Here is a 19,579-nt window from a genome sequence, read left to right on the forward strand (position 1 = left end):
GTTCACCAGAGCGGAGCGGTCAGGTGCCGGGGAGCCGCTAACAAATGGCTGGTCGAGAAACAAGCTGCTAACAAGGCCAAAGCACYGTTGCAAAAGCTATTGCACGCTGCTGCTGCGAGCTTGCAAAAACCAGGAGCCCAACGCTGGCTTCCCAGGCTGGGGTCCAGACCGAGAGCCGAGATCCTCGGCGGGAATAGTGCACCACATTAGGGAAAATGCCGTTCTCCACAGGAGACCATTTGCACACAGGAGAAAGAACTGCAGTCAGTTTAATTAAAAATGCACGCTGAGAATAAGCAAAAACAATACGCAAACAGCAGAGATAAGAGTTGTCTGCGATTGCTGGCAGCAGTCACAACACACAAACATCCAAAACAGAAGCTCTGGAGTCCTACGGTGATAAAAGTTATCCTCTGCGTTAAAGCAAACACCAGACTCGCACAGCAGGAACAGCAAAACAGAAGGGAACCGCGAACATCCATTGGCTGATGGATATTAATGATCTGGGGGATTACCAAAACGTCTTGGCCAGAGCTCGCCGTAAACGTAAAACGTCGCTCTGTACCATAGACCAACTTGTGACAGTGGAAACATGAACAAGCAGCAAACTGCGGGCAGACACRCCACGGGAAGGCGCGCGCCGCGGCCCCGCTCCGCGCAGCGAGCCGCAGCAACGCGCCCTCAAACGGGCGCCCCAGTAACGCTCGCGGCTTTTGGTGCGGCGTTTAACCACCGGGACGCGTGAGCAAACGAACCACGGCGCATTCGGGCCTTTTCGAACGTGCCGTATCGTTAAGCCCCTCTCCCCAGAAAGCGTAAGGTAGAAGCTGAAGCGGTTTAAGGGGCAACAAAAGAGGCATCGAGCACAAACAGCCGTCACCCAGCCGGGAGAGATTTTGGTTTCGCTCAGGCTAAAAAGGGTTTTATCGGTATAATGCAGACAGCTTATATAGCAGTTACTTTGTCATCACGGTTACAGCGGCTTTCCAAATATCACACCCTCTCTGGGAAAGAGCCTGTTGTGATCATTTCTATTTAGATGGGGCCTGGGGGGTATTGACATAATTATGCCAATTAGCAGCATGATTCCCCCCCCCCCATGCTCCTGACTGAGCTGGCTGTGCCAGGGGGCATTAGAGTAGCTTCTTGGCCTTCCTCCAACTAATGGGTTTCTACCGAGGCTGGAATTCAGGAATAACAGTGCTGTGTTCTGGCAAAATCCTCCTCGCCTGAGCGTAGGAGCACTTCGTACTACCCTCAGCGAAATAATTAAGATCAGTAAAAGAGCAGCCTGGCAGCAGGACCACGTYGACACAAGAGACGAGTGAATGTTAAAAAAGGCAGGAATCCTTGGGAGCAATGCTACGCGCACCTTGAAATTAATAACCTTGCGAACAGTCCTTTCCATTAGGTTTTTAAATTACATCTTTGCTTTCACAATTTTTCTTTAAAAAATTTTTAAATAAGAAGAAAACATCTGCTATTAGTAGAAGAAAATATCTACTGTTAGTAAAAGATTAAATTATCTTCCCAAACCCAGGAAATTTCCAAACCAAACATTTTTTCTGTTCGAGCTGAGTTAAGGCTGCTAAGTGACCACACTCACCCAGCTACTCCATCACTTAAGAAAATCTCTCCCAGAAGCAAGGCCATGAGCAGCCAGGACATAAACTTCCCACCTCCTAGGAAAGATATGAATATTTTTATTATGCATGCACATGTTATCACAAAGTAGTTGTTTTTCAAACAGCTCTAAGAGACCCATGAAGAAGAGAAAGCAGAGGACTGTGTATTTTCGGGTCCCTGCTTTTCTTAACGTATTTCTCCATACGGTTTGTTCCAAAAGACCCCAAACTTCAGTGCTGAGCCCACTCCGGCTTTCTGAATTTCTTTTGAGATTCATGGTGGCTAAATACAAGGGAAACAGGGACGATACTAGCAGGGTCCCTTGCCAAGCTTCTTGTAATTTGTAACCCTGAAAAAAAAAAAAAAGGGATCGAACCCATGTCAGCCAGCCACGCCAAAAACCATTTTCCTGGGGAGCGTTAGGCTGCCATCTCGGAGGGCACAGCGGGAGCAGAGCTGCTTCACCCGCCAGTTAAACACGCTGCTCTATTTTTACCTTGCAGTCAGCCTTGTGCCCTGGGAAATTTATCATTTACTTTTGCTGGGTGACAGGCTCGGCACAGAGAGAAGCCCTTAGCCTGGGAGCGCTCCAGCTCGGATCAAGCCTACGGACAGCAAGTTTGTCCCACCTGGACTTCTGGAAAAATAAGTGGCAAAAAAGCTCCAGTTGGAGGGCGCAGTGGCAGCCTTGGAGCCCACGGTACTTACCCACACGCTTCCCTTCCTAACCAGGAAGCGTAACAACAACTCGAGGGCATTTGGGTCAGGTCCCCAGGCTGCTTTATAAACATGCCCCAGTGTAATTCACTGCTTGAAAAATTAGTTACACGAGAACTATAACAGAGGAGACTTAGAGATGCCCCCGGTAAAGAAGAGGCAGGCGCTGCTGCCTGCAAGGGCAGCACGCTCGGCCCTGCGGGGGAGCAGAGCGGAGCAGAGGAAAGGTGCCTTCCTCCCCCCCGGCAGCGTTTAGAGCAGGCGAGCTCCTTCATGCCTGGTTTTCCCTTCTCTCCAGGACCTTCCTCACCTCCCCCTTGGTTCAGCTGCAAGCCCCAAGCCTGGCAGAGCTCCTCACGCCGCGGCTGATCTGCATAAAGCAGCAGGCGTGGAGACAACGGCCCCACGCCAAGGGGAAGCGCCCAGGTTATCGTCAGCGCCCGCGGTGCGGGTTTGCAGGGCTGGCGTTAACGTGCCAGGCGGCACGGTGCCTGTGTGCCTGCCAAGGAGGAGAGCTCCCTGCTAAGGCCTTGAGGCTGCAAAAGGTGGAATTAAAGCCAGTAAGAGCAAGCCAGAGAGGCTGCAGAGCCGCTGTTACGAACAGATGCTCCCCGTGAGGCGGAGGGCGCTTTCTGCCTTTCCCCTGAAGCCTGCAGCCGTGCCGACGCGCAGAGCTCGGGATGGCACATGCAGGATTGGGGCGCCCGGGCAGACGCCTGCATGGCTGCAGCAGTGCCACGACCCCAGGGACCCACTCCAGACTGCCGGCTTCCCGCAGCGAGCGCGAGCATCCCCGGCACGGGGCATTGCTGCACACAGCCACCTGCGCACCTCGCCCGGGCAGCGCAGTGCAGCGCGACGGCCTCGCTGCTGCCCGGTGCCCTCCGGCRGGGTGCTGGACCCGCAGGCCGGTGCATCCCGCTGCAGCGTCGGAGGCGGCCGCGGTGCTGCGCTGCGTCGCAGCCTGCGGAGCTGCTTCCCGGCAGCAGGAAGGGCCCCCGTTAGGCAGCAGTGCTCCCTAGCTGCAGCCTCTGAGTGTCACTTCTTCCTCCGTCAGGAAGCCAAGTGCTTCTCCAAGGGAAGCAGCGAAGGGCAAAACACCTTCCGGTGCCTTCCGCCCCTCGAGGCTGCCACAGCCTCTCCATGCTGCAATGCTGCCGTGCCCAGGCCGCAGCATCCCCGACCGGCTGGGCTGGGCTCGCCCTCACCGAGGTCTTTCCAGCTGGAGGAGATCAGCCTGGGTGCTCAGTACCTGTAGCTTTCATTACTGCAAGATTTCTCCCAGCTGCTTAACATACTTTCGGCTGGTGACAGCGTGGCCCCAGCCTCCTCCCCGGAGCCTAGTCCCTTCAGCAGAGCAGGGACCGGTGCTGCAACACCTGATGCAGTTACGGCGTCCGGGGCTGCCCTCTGCCGCTGCGAGCCTCGTAGCCTCACCGTCCTCTGGGGACCGAGGGGCAGCAGCAGCAGGGCACGTGCCGCCGGGGGAGCCGCGCCAGCAGGCGCCCCTGCCGCTGTGCCCGAGCCAACTGGCCCCTCTCCGCCACGGAAACCAGGACTGGCCCGTCCCCACCTCTGAACCGGCTCCCTCGCTCCTCGGAGCAGCAGCGAGACGTGACAGTGATGCTCCGGGAGCGATGGGGCTGGATCAGGGCAAAGCACCCGGGCTGCCTACAGTCTCGTGACCGAGCTGTGCGATGATTTTCATGGCACTCTCTTCTTGTGCTGGGAAATCCAGCGAGAAAGAAAGTCAACGTTTCAAAGCCCATCTGAGGTTGCTAAGTGACAGCAGCGCTTGTTTCCATCCCCTCATTTACAGTGTGACTGCGCTTAAAAGCGAGGAAGCGAGAAGTAAGGGATATAAACATAAGTGCATTGCCAAAATACTCAACAGAAACACAGTTGCCAAACACACACGTTATCTACATGTTTTGGCTGCCATGAGAGAAGAAGATTGCTACGCACCAAATATGCATCCAGCCTTAGAGCATTTTACCTGCTGAGGAGAATTTCAGGTATTTGCAGCACTCACTGATTTGCCAGTTTTCCAGCTGAAACGTACTTCCAGACCAGAACTGTGGGGCTGCCAGTAACTGCAAGGACAGCTGCGATGAGCTGGGATTTCATCATGACTTTGCTCCTCATAGATGTCTTTTGTTCTTCCAACAGGATGTGGCATTACACAGCAATTAGGAAGCACAGCAGAAACGCAGAAGTGGACAAGGCAGGGATGAACGCGCCCTTTGTATGCGCTACGGGGGGAAGAAACGAAGTGGTTTAGATAAAATAGAGGGCATACACACAGATCTCCATCATCAGAAATATGTCAAGAATTGAAAATGCAGTTAAAAATAGATTAAATGCAGCACGGCTGATCCAACTGAGAAATTTGCCCGTGCCAAGCCAGGCTGGATAATAAATGTTCTTGAACAGAGGGTGCTTGTCGCAGAGGAGATCTGGAAACCAAGCGCGTGGGGGCAACCAGACGGGACACAGCTCGAGCTCCGGCCGCGTCTCTCTCACTGCCCCGCGCGCAGTGCGGTGTGGATGGGGTGGCTAGGTGGTGAGCACACGCCGCAAGGACACCAGCTGAAGCTGCCCTGGCTTATCTGAGGAGGAAGCAGGCCAGCCCCGGAGCCGAATGCTGACACGCGCAAGAGCTCCACACGCCTGCAAAGGAGCTAAAGAGCTTTTTAAAAAAAGCATCTGCTCCCTCTGCTTAGAAGCAGGCCAGCTGAAGGAGAAACTGGGGCACGAACTTGTCCCTTTATGTGAAGGAGAATAACACAGGCAGGGGATCAGAATGGAGCCATTTGCAAAACAGATCCCTGTCTCAAATTGAAGTTGTAATACAGCAATAACTTTGGCCCCAGGGGCTGGACTGGCTGAGCACGGCTGCAATAGTGCCGCCTAAGCAAAAACCAGCCTGGGGTCTCCCACGCGGCGGCCGCGGGCCTCCCTCAGACTCCCACCAGACACAGCATGGTGAGAGTCTTCGGGGGGCGATTTCCAGGGTCCCCTCTGCCCTGCTGGGCTGGGCAATCGGAAACCCTCCCAGGACATGGGCTGCAGCCCCGCAACGCTCCCTGTACCCTGCTCGCCAGGCGGCCCGGGCTCCTTCTCCACGTGGCGTGGTGCTCGTCCGCTCCCGAGCCGCAGACCCGCAACCTGTGCTGAAGGAGGAGAGCAGGTTCATGCTCACGCACCCCACCGCGCTGCTCTGCTTTCTAAATCAAGGTTTTCCCTACAGGTCCAAAATGGCTGGGTCCTGCTGACAAAACCAGGCTGATGATTCATGGCAAGCTAATACCCTGGAGGTGCAATTAGTCAGAACTGCCCAGCGCCTTTCTCTCCTCCTGCCACTGCGTCACTGCTGCATCGCCCCGCGGCTTGGCACGTGGGCAATGCAACGTGGGGCTCTGCTTGCCGGGGGCACGAGAGGCACCGACGGCTGCGCGAGGCTGCAAAGCCAGCGACGTGGCTTCAGCAGCAGCCCTGCGGTGCCTCAGCTGAAATCGGATGGCTCCTAGAGCCCCTTTCCGCAGGTTGTTGCCACCTCCAGGCCRGCGAAGGGTGCTGGTGAAGGAGCTGCAGGAGAGGGCTCCTCTCCCAGGACACGCTCAGCAGACAGCAACGCTGGGCGAGGACAGGGGGGTGGTAGCAAAGCGCAGTGTTGCCCGAGCACCTGCCTCAGTGCCTGGAAGCACTGGTGATTTAGACCTTCCAGTATCTCAGACGTGTTTTGGTAGATCTGGTGTTTTGGTGCTGACCTGCCCCCCCCCCCCCGGGACGTGCCTTTGGGGAGCAAAGCTGAGCTCACCTTTATCAGGGGTGTGCGGAGTTCCCCATACTGCTCCGAGGACACACGGTGGCAGAGCTGGAAGTAAAACCCAAGCGCCTCCTGCTCCCACATACGATCCTGAGATGCTGCAGCCTCCTCTGCACCCCCTACCCTGAGCTCAGCCCCCTCCCTGGCCCACGGCAGGACCCATCTCGACACCGCCAGTGAGAAATAAGCCTGGCAAAGCCCAGCGGGCCGCGGGGCAGCCCGAGCACTTTATTGTTACAGCTCTCAGTCCACGTACGCGCATGCCCTGCCCCGACACCTGGGCTTGGGGCAGGTCTGTGGGGTTGCACGGAGATGATGGACGCGGAGAGAGGCGGTATCGGAGGGAGGGAGCCGTGCTGRAAGGGAAAGGGGCAGCTGGCAGAGCGTTTTTCCACCAACGGGGCTTTATGTCCCTGCAACATTACAGCGTTGCAAAGCAGCGTCAAGCGGCTGCATTGGTGCTGCCCAGGAAGAGCAGCTGCCCTGAGCGTGAGCTGAGGATCCCAGCAGGGAGCCAGGCTGGGCTCTCGCCCAGGACCTGGGACAAACTGCAGGAAACGGGGGTCAGTCCCAAACACGCAGTCCTGCGCCCCCAGGAGCACCTTCCTCCCCTCGCCTCCCCAACACAGCTTCTTTGGCTGTGTGCTCCCCTGCCAGCCTGGCCCCTTCCCCAGCCCCACTTCCACGGTGCGGAAAAGCCCCATATCGAGAGACCGCACCAAGGGGGCTCGTGGCAAACAGCCTGGCCCCAGCGCCCCTGCGAGCCGCACGGGGCTCCCTCCCGCTGCAGGGAGCCTTTCAGACCTGCCACGGCCTTCAGGCAGAGCCAGGCCAGTGCCGGCCCCCCGGCAGGGTGAGCAATCCTGGCCGTGGCCATAGCACCCATGCAGGGACCCCTCTCCCCCATCACGGCCCCTCTCACAGGATCTTCACGGCCTGCAGCATGTCTGCAAGGACATAGGAGCTGTCCCAGGGGCGCCCGGGCTGTCGCAGGGCCCCCTCCAGCGCCTGGGCGCGCACCAGGAGCTCTGCGGGGTCCTGGGGTCCCTTGGGGCCGGGCTGGCAGAACAGGATCTCGTTGACCTCCCCGTCAATGTGGCGCGCGTACAGCAGCGGGAAGACCTCCCTGAGGGTGGCCAGGACGGACTCCTTGAGCCGGGCGTCTCGGCACACCAAGTTCAGCACAAAGACTCCTGCAGCAGGGGCGAGAAGCGATGGGGACGTTCACCTGGGTAGAGGTGACCCACAGAGCAATAACCCCCCTGAACCCTCTCTGCCAGCACCCCCCCATCTCTAAACCCCCCTCTGGGTGCTCAGTGCTCTCACGAGGGCTGGGAGACCACCCCTGCTCGCACCTCCGCTGACTCTGGCTCTCACCCAGTTTCAGGCCCTGTGGCTCATACAGGCAGACAAACGGGTGAGCAAACATTTGCCAGGAATAACCCGACGTGTGGAAGTCTGCTCCCTCTCTCGCACCAGCCCTTGGCTGCACGACAAGTACTGACACCCCACCAGTGCCCTTGGCCCAGCTCCATGTCCCTGCCACCGCGTGGGCCGTAGGTGGCCATACAATCTGTTCCCAGATACCACCTACGCAATCTGCTTTTCAGCAGCCTTAAACCCCAGCGATTTCTCGGCCTGCCTGACCCAGCAGCACCGCAGGCCACCAGTTACACCCCACCTTCTTTTTCTACCCAACGTTGCTGCCACCACAACACCTACTAACAAAGCAACGGGATTCTGGGTCTGCTAGGAGCAACGGATGCCTCGCAGCAATCCTGGCCACGGCAGTTGTTTTGCAGGGTGAGAAACCATGGACAGCCCCTTACTCAGACCCCGAGAGGCAGGACCAGGTCCAGCCACAGAGCCCCATTCTCCAGCCCGGCCCAGGGACCGCAGCAGCTCTCCCCAGCTCAGAACTGACACCAGGGCACGGGCAGGGGCACCACCAGACCTCCCCTCATACCTTCTGGCTTGAGGATGGTTTTAACTTTCTGCAAGAAAGGCTTTTCCACAAAGGCTGGGGGTGGGCAGCTCATTCCCACCGTGAGGTCTTTGCTGTCCACATCAAACATGATGGCGTCATATTGGGCTGGGGCTGCAGGAGGGAGAGCAGAGAGTCGTTAGCCCTGCATGACAGGGTGACGAGCCATGCATGGTGCTCACAGTGTGATCAGCGGGGAAGCACTGAAGAAGACAGTCAATACAACCCCTCTTTTGTGTCACAGCCACTCCTCCCTAGCAGGGTCTCTCTTTCCAAGTGAAACCCAGCACAGCCTCTCCTCGAGGGGGAGCAACAACCTCAGAGTCCCCTGCACACCTGGGCAAGGACAGGCAGGCTAGCTGCAGAGACCTGGCAAGGCAGGAGCTTGTGACACATGGCAGGAGGTACCAGAGAGACTGTGGTAACATCACCTGAGATCAGGGCTGGCACAGAGGGGCAAGGCAGGGAGCAGTGGGGGGAATGGAGCCTCCAGGAGAGATGGAGATCTTTGGGAGGGCAGGATGGGAAGCAGAGATTCAAGAAGCCCACTGAGGGAGTGCAGATGGGATCTCCATAAAGGTTTTGCACATGTCCCCTGCTTCAGGGACTCCTGTCCTGCACATCCCACCTGCTATGCTCAGTGGGAGCCCTTGGGGTGCTTCACGAGGTGGTACCTTCAGCCGCCAGCTTGGCCACGTAGTCCAGGCCATCGGAGACGTGCACCCGCATCCGGTCACCCTGGGAGAAGCCGAACCAGCGCGTGGCCACCTCCAGCATGGAGGGATCAATCTCCACCACAGCCACGCGGGCCTGGGAGAAGTAGTCGTGGAGGAAGAGGGGCAGGCTGCCCCCGCCAAGCCCCACCACCAGCACCGCGAGTGGGGCTCCTGCCAACAGAGAGCACCAGGGTGAACCACCAGGACGAACCACCAGAAGAGCTGCAATCAGGCTGCCCGTCCCACCAGCTCACCTGGCTGCCCCAGGCAGCTTCTGGCAGGGCATGTCGGGCTCCTGTGGTCAGGAAACCCCTTCCCCAGTAAGCTGGGGCTCACTTTGCCCTTCACCCCTTATCTGCCCCCCCCTTATGGCTCGAGGCATGACACGCCAGGGGCAGAGCATCTCCCTCCCACCACCTGGTGCCTGCAACACCCACAGGGGCTCTGCCAGGCACATGGGAGGTGCCGCAGGCACGCGAGGCCAGCACCCTGAGCACCCATGTCCCACCAGCGCGTGCGGGGCTACGAGTCGCCGCCAGCCTCGTTACCTGGGAGGGGGTCAGGGCTCCCCAGCAGGCAGAGCCCGGCCACCATGGCCTTGTGGTGCTCGCAGCACAGGTAGCTCTTGTCGATGGCCGAGAGCGGCTCAGTGGAGCCGGGTTTCTTCCTGTCCTTCCTCCGCTTCTTCTGCCCTGAATTATAAGAGGTATTAGGTGGAGAGGAGGCAATGCAGCTGCACCGGCTCAGGACAGGGGTGCTTTCTGGGAACTCTCCACCCCCCCAACTTCTGCCCCAGTGACACAGATGTGAGAGAGAGAAAAGCGCTCCCAGAGCCACCCTGGGACAGGACAGACACATCCACAAGGACTCTGACCTTCTTCCCTGTACCAATCTTGCTCTCTGCCACCCCAAAGCTGCCCTTGGCCCCTGCCTCTTCCCCCAGCCCCTTCCATCTCTCCCACCGTCTTGCCAAGCCCTGCATACCTGGGAGAGGCGCCGGGGCCAAGAGCCGGGCTTCCGACTGCACCACGTTCCTGTTGCTGAGGAAGACGAGGCGGCGGAAGTAACACTTGTCGTCCCCCTTCACGTCCTCCACGACGTACTCCCCGCTCAGGGGGCTGGTGTCGCGGTGCCGCACCGTCCGGACCCCGATGTCGCCTCCCACGGACAAGAAAGGCACCTGCAGGGAAGACATGGACTCACGCAAAGAAGGAAAGGCTACGGGAACGGGCCACAAAGCTCTCGCCATCCTGCCTGTGGCTGAAGAGCTGGGACGAGGCAGACGTGCCTCAGGAGCAGAAGGATGTGCTGGGGGAGCCACAGGCAGCTGGGTCCAGTGCACAGGACACCGGGACTCACCCAGAGTTTCCCCTCTCACACATGTTGGGGCACAAAGTGCAAACACCCAGAGACCTCCCGCAAGAAAGGTTTATGTCTGGGGAGACGGGGCAGGAAGGAAAAGACAGGAGCGGTGGAAAAGTTACAGCCGAGATTCTCAAGAGGGCGCAGAGGCTCTCAGGACGCCCATTTTTTGAGGATGCATGGGTTTCAGAGGGCGAGGACTTCCCACTGAATCCTGCTGCCCAGGCACCTGAAATCCTCCCTCCAAGCAAAGAAAGGTGACTGGACTGGGGAAGAGAGAAAAAGCAAGAGCGGCTATGCTTGAGGCCACTCTCCTCCCCGCCACCGCAGCCAGGTCACTCCTTGCAAGTCCTTCTCCCTCGCAGAAGAGAGACCTGCTGCTGGCAGAAAGCCAGAGGTGCCGCGAGCCAGCGAGGCGCTTTCGGGGAAGCCGAGCGAGGGGGCCGGGTGGCGGAGCTCACCTGCTGCCGGGCAGGGAGGCCCGGCGGCGCCAGCTCCATCACCTTCCCCGACAGCTCGGCCTGGATGCCCGCCATGCCCTCGTAGTGCTGCTCTCTGTGCAGAGCGGCGGTGACGAGGCGCCTGAACCCCGCGCTGGCGGCCAGCTGCCTCCGCCCGTCCTCCGTCCCAAAGAGCCACTCGGTTTCTCTGCCCTGTGGGACTGAGAAGGGCGCTGCGGTCAGCCAAGCCCRGGGTGCATCGCAGCCCAGGGTGGAGCCCAGCCCCGGAGCGACCACCCCGGCCTCCCAGACAGGCGCCGCAGGGGGAAGGCAAGACGGCATGATGACACACCGCTGCGTGACTTGTGACAAGCCTGATTTGCGTCTAGACCTAAGCTCCATCACCAAGGAGCCAAGAGCTCCCCCGTTTGGGGCAGGCTGACCCAGGAGGCTGGAAAGGGCATGTCTCACATTAACGGGGCGCCTGACAGCCCCACTTCTTGTCTCCAGATGCTGCCGAGCCCCGGGCTTCGCAGGCACGCCAGGCGCTGCTGGTGGAGACTGACGCGTCTCTGCAAGCCGCAAGCGTCAAGCAAGAGACCGACGGGACCCTCCATTCCCTGCAGGTGGGTCAACAGCTTTGCAGACACGCCGAGCCCCAGGGAGAGGGACACACAAAGCCAGATCAGGACCCTCAAAACTTGCAGGGATGTGGGAGTGGGCGGTGGCACTCTCACCGCAGGTGGTCAGAGATGCTAAACTCTGCCAGGCTGGAGCTGCACGTCTCTAGTGCAAACAACCCCGGGCGGCCGTGCAGGCAAGCAGCTTGGGCCCATGTGTTGGCTTGACGGCACAGAAGTGCCGCTGGGTCCGAGCAGCAGACGTGCAGGCTCACCTCCCGCTCTCTTCCAGCTGTGGACCTTCTAAGCAAAGACRAAGCAGATCCCCCAGGTCCCAGCAAACAGCCAAGGCACGGAGGTTAAGCTACTTGCCTGGGAGCACACGGCAGAACTGCAGCGTGCTGCCCCCAGAGCAAAATGAGCTGAGCGAGGAATAAATCCACCTTGCCAGCATCAAAACCAGGCCTCCCACGGATCACAGGCTGTAAGAGCAAACACAAAGCAAAGCCCTCCTTCTGCTGCACACCAGCAGCTCCATGCTCAGGGCACGGGAAGGCCGGGAAGCCAGGCGAGGACGGCTGCACAAGCTGGCAACACCTTTCAAACTGCTTCTGCTGCGCTCTCACTCTATGCAGCTATGCGCAAAGGTGGCTGTTGCTAGCATCAAAGCAAGAAGCACCAACATCACAGTGTTGCTGGGGCACAGAGACAGTGGCCACCTTGGGGAGGAGAGGCAGCGTGGGCAGTGTCCATCTGCTGGCAGACAGGCAGCTTCTCAGCCCACAAGCTCTGTGCTGCTCTGGGACTGAGCTGTGCCTGCACAATCATGCAATATGCATCCCACCACAAAGCCGGAATTAAAACACCAACCAAACCCCACAAAGACAGGTCACTCCCTTCTCTTGCTCCAGCTGCAGCAGGGCCAGGACTGCTGCCCATTTCACAGCTCCTGACTAGAGCAATGTCTCCTCACAAGTGGGAGAAGCTGTACTCACTGATGAAGATGGCGAAGTGATTGTCCCGGGAGGGTTTCATCGAGGGGCTGTCGACCACGTGCAGAGTGTAACGAGGCTTCCCACTCTCTTTGCTGCACAGATCCAGGGAAAGCTGTTCCCCACTGGAGGCTTTGCTCAGCTGGCTGCGGAGCAGGGCGTAATGCTGCCTGTCCTTCACCGCCTCCACCAGTCGCTCTGTGCTCTCCACCCGCATCGGCTTGTCCTGCTCCTCGGGGCAGATCTCCAGGATTTGTGGTGCCGAGCCAGGGACTTTTTTAAACTTAGTCATGACGTAGACAAAGATAGGTAGGACAAACTGCTGCTTGTCCCCACTGCTGGCCACCTGATGGACACGCACTACCCAGCCTTCCTGGGAGAAGTATTCCACCGCCTTCTTCAGCACATGGGCTTGAGCCAAGGARACACAGAGGTAGCGTCCTCCTACCTGGAGGACCCGGCTGATCTCGGCAAACATCCTGTCCACCTTGGCTAGAGTGGCCTCCTCTTCATCAGTGAAGATGGCATCGAGTGTGCCTTTGTCCAAGACGACCTGGAAGAGGGCGTCGGGGAAGTCCATCTGAAGCATGTCCATCAGCAGGTAGCTCATCTTCGGCCTCTTGCTCGCGTTCCGTTCTCGCATCTGGCGGATGACCGCGTCGCTGATGTCGATGTTCACGATGTCCTCGCACATCCCCATGTCGTACATCTGCTCACTCAGCTCCGAGTTTCCGCAGCCCACCACGAGAACCTGGGAAGCGGGACAAGAGCAGCGGTGACAGTGAGAACACCCTGCAAACGTGCCCCAAAGTGTTTTAGAAGCAAACGCAATAGAGATCAGCCACAGCCACACACCCCCAGTGAAAAACGCACCGGCACTACCTTCACGCGTGCTCCCTAAGGGCCTCAGACAACATTTCCCCAGAGAAAAGTCACATGTGCACAGCGTGCAGAAGTGACGCGTTTGTGCCGCGTTTCCGTCTCGGGGGCATCCAGGCGTTTTCCCGCGCAGAGCTCCCTCCGCCGGGGCAACACGGGGGTCTCTCCCGCTCTCCTCCTGCCGCAGACCCGGCGGCAGGGCGAGGCCGCGCCGGGGCACACGCAGCGCCGGGAGGCCGCGCTGCTGCCGGCGCGGGGGGGCCTGGCCGGGGCTCACCTTGTCCCGCGGCCGCAGGTACCTGCGCAGCAGGGCGCGCAGCTCCGGCAGGGCCCCGTACCACTCGAAGGGCCGCTCGCCGCGCTGCCGGAAGAAGCGCTCCCAGTAGCCGGCGGAGCCGAACTCCCGGGGGCTCCGCGGCAGCAGCTCCATGGCCGCGCCGGTCCCGGTCCCGGGTCCCGCCGGCGCCGCCGCACGTGGCCCCGCGCAGCGCAGCGCAGCGCCGCGGCGGCATCCGCGCGCGTCACGGGCCGTGGGAAACGGCGTCCTGGCCGCGGATTGGCCGCCGCCTCTCCCGGCCGCTTCCCATTGGCTCGCCCTTCCGCGCAGGGCAACCGCGGCCCCCAGGCCGCCTCCCGCCGCGCGACACCGCCCCCGCGCGGCTCCGACGCGCGCCGCCGCCCCGGCAGCGCGCAGAGCGGGCCCGGAGCCGCCGCCGCCGCCGCGGGGCTCCCCCGCTACAGCAGCTCCCCCCTCCGCAAGCCGCCCGTGAGTCTGTGAGCACGCACGTACGTTTGACCACAGGCACTCCGACAGCGGGGGGAAAGAACGAGCAACGCAAACTGCCTGGGACTGCAGGCGTTTCAGAAGAAACAAGAACAGGAAAAAAACGTATTTGTGGCCTCAGAATGAGCAGCTTTAATCTAAGGACGCAGCTGAAAAGAGATCTTACAGCCTTGTATGGGAACTGTACAACATCCAGTGTCCGCAGGCGGCGGGACACTAGCTTGGACTGGAGGGGGCACCTGTTGAGTTGCTCTGGAGAAAGAAGGTGGAGAGCTCGCTCAGTGCTCTGTAACGATGCGAGATCGAATTCTTCACTGCCTTGGGCAGTTCAGCGTAGCTGGAGGTGAGAGAAACCAAGACAATTCACAGCAACAGAGATGCTATAGCATGTGTCCCAAACCACGGAGAATCCACCCTTTGCTTGCCATCTCTCTAGCGACATGTGGTTTTCCCGTGTTCTCAGTACGCAAGGGAACATCCTATACGTGTGTCTGCTCTCTATACTGACTCTCTGAACACCCTCTCTCTAACCTTCTGCAATCTATAACGCAAGCACATTCACTTACCAAATTAATCACAGGAGCCCTTTCAGTAAGAGAAAAGCCACACACATCTCAGCTACAGAAAACAGGCTCATGCGTGTAGAGCAGTCTGCCAGCTGCGCTCGAGCACTGTCCTGCAGCCAGGTGAAGCAGCTCTGCCCTGTTGGCCAAACAACCCTGCTGGACTGCTTCAGCCAGCCACTGCCTGCCAGGCGTGACCAGAGGCTAAGGCAGCCCCACGAGCGGGACTGTAACTCACCCCTCACAGGTTACTCAGGGAGGGGAACAYGCGCCTCTGCTCCCTGGAGCCCTCGGTGTTTCTGGAGAGAGGCACTACCTGTTCTGCCGGGCCTGCTCTGCTCCCAGCTCCTGAAGGCCCCGAGTGGAGCAGTGCCTGCAAGGTGAGCTCTGGCTGGTGGGGACACAGACAGTGCCCAGGGGGGGACAGGAAGAGCAGGAATCCCACTGGCCCTGCCCATCCTCCTCTGCCTTTTCTCCTAAGTAGCAAAATGGATCCTGCCACACTTCCCAGCAGTCCTCCACATGGTGGGAACTCTGGTTTGCTTGTTTTATATGAAAGTACTTTTTTTTTTTCCCCCTTATTTATTTAGCAGATCCTCTTGACATGGAAACAAGAAGCAACATCAACCCCTCGCTTTCCTTACATAAAGAGCTAAAGGTGAAAAGCTACTTACGTCTGGTCATAGCCATCAGGCTGAAAGCAGGGATCCCAGCCAAAGTCTCTAGGGCCTCTGGGCTCAACTATCAGCCCCTGCCATTAGAAAGCAAAAAAAGCCCCATAAGTTGTGGTTTCTCAGTGCTCTCTTGCAGTCACACTTCAAACACAGGCTGAAAAGTTACACTCAGCCATACTTCATACTGTGGCAACCAACGGCTTGGTGCTGTCTACATTCCCAGCAGTTCCCCAAGACATGACTAAAATTAGCAGCCCCAAACTCAATGCAACATCATGTTGCTCTCCATCGACAGCCCCTTTTCTCCCCCGCCACCCTCTGACGTTAACTGAGATCAAGACTGTACTCAGAGCTGTGTCAGTGACCTTACTGCCCCCTTCCAACATCCCAAAGCTTCCTTGGAAGCCGGCTTGCACATGCATAGGAACAAGGAATTGCAGATAGACTGGAAGCTGACTGGAGAACATAGCTTAGCTCTGTCCTCCCACGCGTGTCTGCATCCCTCACTGCCACCCAGACGCTGCCCTGTTAGAGGGACAAGGGGGCTGAAGAGATCGAGGTAACGCACAAAGAGTTGGACATGTGCAGCTGGGGGAAAGGGCTGCAGCAACCAGCACCCGCTGACTGTCAGCTGCAACTCCTGCAGCCCTTTTCCAACAAGAGAAGCTCCAAGGGCTCTCAGTGATCCAGCTGATCCATGGGTCACTAACGTTGACCTTACTAGAGCCAATGCCATTAACAGAGTCACATTACAGCCCTTTCCCTCAGSATGTTCCCTGTCCCCAGGTACAACACTTACATGCGTTTGGCCTTTGAACAGCTTCACTGGCTCCTCTGGGTTTCCAGGACTGAATGCAAAGGTACAAAGAGCATAGGCAGATTTGTCTTCAAAACCAGCTAGCAGTTTGTACAGACCTGAATGACAGAAAAAGGCTCCTACTGTTACAGCATCTCCTTCAGTGCGCAACACACCCATCTAGAGACAAATCAGGTGAGTACTGTGAATTCGCACTAACAACAGAGAGCAAGAATTACAGGGAGGCGACAGAGCTAAGCCAAAAGGATGCTCTTGGCCGATTCCCCTTGCGCGAAGCCAGGGCCTCGCAGTTTGAGCTGCAGGGCTCCACTGTTAGTTTGGAGGCAGAAGCTAACAAGTGTGTGGCCCCAGAGAAGGACTAAAGCACACTCCAAGCTAGCGTGATTAACGCCTGGGCTCATGATGCCAGTAGGGGATTTGCACCACGCTCTTTTCTTAACTGTGGGAGCAAACACAGTCACTGTGCTCTGGCACACCAGCGCAGGCTAGCATTCGTGGAGAGGAGCTTGCAGAGGCCAAAGGGGCAGGAGGCCTTCCAGATCACCTTGATGAAAGACAAGTGATTCCTACAAACCCTGCCACCAGCCCACGGAGGCAGAAATCTGGGAATCCAATGCAGATATGATGCTGAAGCTACCCAAGGAGACAACATCCAATGAAGTAGGGCAGAGAACAGGCTTAAGGAGAGAATGCAAAGGGATAGAGGGTAAAGGAGCTGGCTATGAAACAGGCATGAGGCAGGCAAACACACTCAGCAGAACCCAACACAGGCAGGGATTCGTTGGCTGCACAGTTACATTTGTCCCCAGGAGCCCGTAACTAGGAAGAACAGTATCACTTGCAGAGCAGAAACTCAGAGAGGCAGTACCTTCTGGTTTGAGTTTTTCCAGGAACCATTTTCTGAGGGGGGAGAAAAGAGAAAAGATGATTTGTGTCATTAATACACATAAATATGGCCATTCCTGAGGCATTGGTGCCTTCATTTCCACAGCTCTTCAAATCCCTTTTAAATGGACTGCCTTCAAACTACCTCATCTGGGCCACTTATCAATAAACACAAACCTAGGTCTTAAACTAAACAGGTCCCAGTGAAAACAATAGCAGGGCTGGGGTCTATGTAAACAACCCAGGTCCCACTCATGAGCACAGACATGCTGAAGTCCATTTCTCAGTCTAACTTGTTCACGTCTTATGCCCAGGTCTAGTGACAACTGAATTATATAAAGAGTTTATGCCTCTGCTTAGCTAAGCAGAGATAATTTGAAAAAGTTAGTCCCACTTAAAGGCAATCCCAGGAGCTAGGGCAGTTATTTTATTAGAGGAATTACACTGTATTGTAATAATATTGTTATCTGCTGGATTAAAGCAGTCTCAGTGAGACCATCCACACACTAATACAAAGTCAGTGACCTGAACTGAAACCCCCCCMACATGTACCACTCTTACTCAAAGCCAAAGGTTCTCACTGGCATTACCTTCAGCGTAGTTAATTCTCRGAGTAAGTTTGATCCCACTACACTAAGCTGACATCTCAGAACAAGGGACATTTCTTGCTAAAAGCAAGTGTTAGAACTTAGGGGACACTCAGCCCAGAGTCCTACTGAAACGCACAGCATCTTAACCCTGTTGTGTGGATGCCACCGTGGGGCTGGGTTCCCGAGCTGGCTGCAAGAGGGGGCACAGGAGACCGGGAGCCAGAGGCACCAGTTCAGGTTTGTCTCTCCTGTCCTGCAGAGTGAGTCACAGCAGGGCTCAAAGAGTTTAAGTCCTGACCCTGGTGGTTCTGAACGAAACTGAGGACACTAGAACAGCAATAGCCTTCCTGACCCCACAGCTCCTGGCGCATGGAGAATCTCCCATGAAGCACATCCCAACGACCCACACTCCTAATCCTGAGACGAGAAAGGTGAAGGAAGTTTCCTCCTACTTACATGTATGGTCCTGGAAGCCCCCCCAAGGCATTGAAGCACAAGCAGGTATCCTCTACTATAACGGGTCCTCGAACCTACAGCAAAAGCCCAAGAGATAGAAACATTAGCCCTAAGAGGAAGGTGTTTCCACATAATAACAGGGATTTCACAAAAAAATTTAGCAGCCATTAGAGCTCTTCAGCTCGGAGGCAATCCCCAGCAGAGGTGCAACCAAACCCCCGCTTCTCACCCAGCAGGCTCAAGTGGCTGAAACACGGGAGTGACGATCTCTCATGGAGAAACACGAGCAGAGCCGAGCCAGCTCCCCACCCCCCCCCGCGGGGGGCAGGAATGGTGGGACCAGCGGAGGAGAGGGAAGGCCGCTGCCCCGGAGGCACAGCGGCGCTTTCGTGGGCCGGGATCCCCTCTTGGCTCTCTAAGACAGGGCAGCTGGGGAAGGGGGCCCTGGGGGGCTCTCCGGGGCCGGGCCTAGGATGCGGCGGCCCGAAACCCGGGCACACCCCACCCCCGCTGCCCCTGGGGCGGGGGATCCGCCACCCCCCTTCCCCACGGGCAGGAGAGCGAGTGACCTGGCGCGCAGCCTCCCGGCACTTCTGCACGGAGATCTCGTCCGGCTCCCCCTGGTACTCCGGCACTGCAACACAACCGACGGTCACGCCGGGCGGCCGGGCCCGGCCGGGCCGCGGCCTCCCGGCGCCACCGCCAACTCACGGTCTATTTTCTTGGCAACCAGCTTGTGCGGAAACGTGTCGCCGAGGATCTGGACGACCTGCGCGGAGGGAGGCGACACCGTCAGCCGCGCCGGGCGCCGCCGCTTCCCCGGGCCCTGCCGGCGGGCGGGCGGGCAGGCCGCCGCCCGCGCCCCCGGGTTGCTAGGCAACGCCCCCCTCCCCACACACCTCCTCCAGCTTCTTGGCGTTGCCGGTGACGAACACCACACTCCTGCCGGCCGGCGCCGCCATGGTGACCCCGCGCGGCGGCGGCGCCTGCGCGCGGAGCCGCCAATCACAGCAGCGGCGCCGTCGCCCCGAGCAACGCCCGGCCAATGAGAATGGAGATGCCGCGGGAACGGACGCGAAAATTCCGCCGGGAGGAGGGTGCGCTTCCGGTCCTCCAAGAGAAGGCGCGCGTCCCACCGGGCCGCCCCTGCTCATGCGCGGAGCCGCCCCCGGAAAGTCTCGCGAGAGCTGCGGTGGCGCCAAGCCGCAGCGGCGGGGGTCCCGCGATGGGGGTGTCATGGCGGCGTGGCCGCCGCACCGCCTCCGCGGCCCTTCCCGCCCCCCGCAGCCCGGGGCAGGCCGAGGGGACGCTTGCTGCGCAACCGCCCCCGCCGCTGGCTCCTGCGCCGGCTGCACCTGGGCCCTGCGGGGCGCCGGCCCGCCCTGTTTACTTCTTAGGGCCTTGGTGCTCGCAGCRGGAGGAGCCCGCTCCCGCCGCGAGTGACCACGAGTTTCCTGGCACCTCCTTGTGCTTCAGCGCGATGTTATTGTTGAGCCGGGCTTTGCTGTTCCCGGGATACCTTGGAAGACCAGATGGTTACAGCAGGTGCCAAGGCAGGACCAGGAGGGCGCAGCGCTGCGCAGAGGGAGAGCTGCCGTGGCCCAGGCTTCACCTCCATGTATCCGCGTGCCAGTGTTTGGTTTAT

General features: G+C 58.7%; 3 protein-coding genes across 10 annotated transcripts; all 3 read right to left on the bottom strand.

The window, feature by feature from the left end:
• Positions 1-1,679: 1,679 nt before the first annotated feature.
• LOC112976418 lies at positions 1,680-5,686 on the bottom strand (the record flags this gene model as incomplete). Its single annotated transcript, XM_026087630.1, has 3 exons — positions 5,436-5,686; positions 4,376-4,595; positions 1,680-1,975 (listed from the first exon to the last, which is right to left on the bottom strand). Coding segments are annotated over exons 1-3 (620 nt in total), but the record flags the coding sequence as incomplete, so codon positions are not given.
• Positions 5,687-6,366: 680 nt separating this feature from the next.
• METTL13 (methyltransferase like 13) lies at positions 6,367-14,001 on the bottom strand. 5 transcript variants are annotated; one of them, XM_026087635.1, is made up of 8 exons: positions 13,956-14,001; positions 12,290-13,037; positions 10,696-10,895; positions 9,857-10,052; positions 9,421-9,564; positions 8,831-9,043; positions 8,139-8,270; positions 6,367-7,365 (listed from the first exon to the last, which is right to left on the bottom strand). In XM_026087635.1, the coding sequence occupies exons 2-8, from the start codon at positions 12,993-12,995 to the stop codon at positions 7,091-7,093; spliced, it is 1,866 nt and encodes a 621-aa protein (XP_025943420.1). In that variant the 5' UTR covers positions 12,996-13,037; positions 13,956-14,001; the 3' UTR covers positions 6,367-7,090. The 5 variants fall into 5 exon arrangements, with proteins under 5 accessions (XP_025943420.1, XP_025943419.1, XP_025943424.1 ...); XM_026087634.1 differs by lacking the exon at positions 13,956-14,001 and adding an exon at positions 13,443-13,630; XM_026087639.1 differs by lacking the exon at positions 13,956-14,001 and adding an exon at positions 13,465-13,504.
• On the bottom strand, positions 12,948-18,945 carry ITPA (inosine triphosphatase). 4 transcript variants are annotated; one of them, XR_003257022.1, is made up of 9 exons: positions 18,834-18,940; positions 18,646-18,703; positions 18,504-18,568; positions 17,935-18,008; positions 16,872-16,903; positions 15,986-16,101; positions 15,187-15,263; positions 14,116-14,286; positions 12,948-13,037 (listed from the first exon to the last, which is right to left on the bottom strand). XR_003257022.1 is itself a non-coding variant. In XM_026087641.1 (9 exons), exons 1-8 carry the CDS (start codon positions 18,894-18,896, stop codon positions 14,564-14,566), a joined length of 573 nt encoding a protein of 190 aa, XP_025943426.1. In that variant the 5' UTR covers positions 18,897-18,945; the 3' UTR covers positions 14,195-14,286; positions 14,516-14,563. The 4 variants fall into 4 exon arrangements, 3 of the variants coding, with proteins under 3 accessions (XP_025943425.1, XP_025943426.1, XP_025943427.1); XM_026087641.1 differs by lacking the exon at positions 12,948-13,037 and adding an exon at positions 14,516-14,651 and having other exon boundaries at positions 14,195-14,286; positions 18,834-18,945; XM_026087640.1 differs by lacking the exon at positions 12,948-13,037 and having other exon boundaries at positions 14,058-14,286.
• Between the last annotated feature and the right edge of the window lie 634 nt (positions 18,946-19,579).

Source organism: Apteryx rowi, unplaced genomic scaffold, assembly GCF_003343035.1.
Source record: "Apteryx rowi isolate R43461 unplaced genomic scaffold, aptRow1 scaffold_729, whole genome shotgun sequence".
Classification (NCBI taxonomy): domain Eukaryota; kingdom Metazoa; phylum Chordata; class Aves; order Apterygiformes; family Apterygidae; genus Apteryx; species Apteryx rowi.